The sequence below is a fragment of the Eimeria mitis genome, genomic scaffold, assembly GCF_000499745.2.
Source record: "Eimeria mitis Houghton genomic scaffold, Emh_scaff671, whole genome shotgun sequence".
Lineage (NCBI taxonomy): Eukaryota > Apicomplexa > Conoidasida > Eucoccidiorida > Eimeriidae > Eimeria > Eimeria mitis.
This window is the reverse complement of record NW_013574837.1, coordinates 11,058-12,782: the sequence shown is the minus strand read 5'-3', so window position 1 is coordinate 12,782 and position 1,725 is coordinate 11,058. Positions and strand designations below refer to the sequence as shown.

The following is a 1,725-nucleotide window of genomic DNA, read 5'->3' as shown; positions in this document are numbered from 1 at the left end:
TACACGAGAGAGGAGACGGTAAGCCTCTCTCTGTTATATTAACACGTATCAACAACAGAGGAAACAGTAAAGCTAGAGACAGAGACAGGGTAAGATAGACAAGAAAAGACTTATAGAGACAGAGACAAAGCAGGGGGCAGTAGAGGAAACGGAGAGACAGAGACAGGGACATAGAGACGGAGACGGAGACAGTATATGTTGCGGTGTGGATCCCGAAGCAAAGAGAGACAGAAAGGGGGAGGGGGAAAGAGCAAGGAGGGGCAAAAAGGAAACAGGGAGAGGCAGACAAAAGGAGGCACAAGGAGACAGGGAGAGACAGGCAGACGGAGAAAGGAGACATGAGGAGACAGGAGACAGGAGCCATATACACCTATACAGGGCCAGAAGCTTAACAAAGGAGACAGAGGGAGACAGATAGAGGGACAGAGACGATACAAAAGAGGCAGAGAGCAAACAGAAGGAGACAGAAGGAGACACATGGAGGCAGAGGGAGACAGAAGGAGACAGAAGGAGGCAGAAGGAGACAGGAGAGTTTGCCTGTTCCTGCCCCCCTCTGCTGCCTCTCTGCGTCTCCCTCTCCTTAAGTAAGCATCTCCAGTGCCTCTAATATCATAGCCGTGCATGCAGCAGCAGCAGCAGCAGCAGCAGCAGCAGCAACAGCAGCAAAGACGATGGGGCCCCCGCATGCAGGTGTGGGGCCCCACAGCTGAGTTAGCTGCATGGGTCTGCATGCTGGGGCTCGTTCTATATAATTTTAGTTTTAATGTATATTTATTATATAGATAATATATTTTCTGTTTTTATTTTATATATATTTTAATTTATTGTTTTTCTATTAATTTTATTTTCTAAAGAATACCGCTAGAGCCCCAAGCCACCCAAAAGGGGACAGGAGACACCTGGCCTTCTGCTGCAGTCTCTTGTATCTGCTGCGGCTGCCGCGGCTGCGGCGGCTATTTAATTTGTTTAATTAAATAAAATAAATAAATATATAGTAGCAGCATATAACAGCCGCAGTATCTCCTATTAGCTGTCTCCTCCAGCACCCCTATAAACCTGCGAGCGTCTGCTGCTGCTGCTGCTGCTGCCTGTCCCCGCTGCCTTCTTCTTGCTACTGTCTCTTCCTGCCGTCTCCTCTTCGCAGCCGGCAGAGTCATTGTCTCTCATCTGTCTCCTCCTGGAGACAGGAGTGGCCCTAGGGACAGCTGGGCCCCCAACCAACAGCAGCGGCAACAGCAGCAGCAACAGAAGCTGCAGGGTCAGCAGCAACAGCAACAGCAGCACCAGCCGTAGTAGCAACAACAGCAGCAGTAAAAGCCGCAGCAGCACCAGCTGCAGCAGGAACAGCAGCAGCAGCAGCAGCAGCAGGTAAAGGCCCCAATGGAGTCTCATCTGCTGCAGCAGCTGCATGACGGCCTAAGACAGGGGAACAGCACGAGAGGCAGACGGGGGGGTTTGGGGGCTGTCTCCTCCCAGCGGCCTGTACAGAATACACATATAGTGTTTACTGATGAGGGGACACCTGCATGCAAGAGGTTAGCTGTTTGTCTCTTTCTCTCTGCTTGCTGCTGCTGCTTCTGCTTCTGCTGCTGCTGCTGCTGCTTGGTGTCTCCTCTCCCGTTGCGGTGGCATGTTTTCTGTTTTCTTGTCTCCTTTGTCGGTTTCTGCTGTCTCTTTCTGCTGTCTCCTTTCTGTCTCCTTGAGGTGTCTCCTGTCTCTTACTGC

General features: G+C 51.1%; 1 protein-coding gene across 1 annotated transcript in view; it reads left to right on the top strand.

Annotated features, from left to right (window-relative positions):
* Positions 1-671: 671 nt before the first annotated feature.
* The window catches only part of EMH_0019300 (uncharacterized protein), a gene marked incomplete at both ends in the record, with an annotated part of 4,959 nt that continues 3,905 nt past the window's right edge, over positions 672-1,725 (top strand). Inside the window, 2 exons of the mRNA XM_013501336.1 lie at positions 672-690; positions 1,145-1,258. Of these exons, the coding sequence (XP_013356790.1) occupies positions 672-690; positions 1,145-1,258 (133 nt within the window). The remainder of the gene's footprint in view (positions 691-1,144; positions 1,259-1,725) is intronic.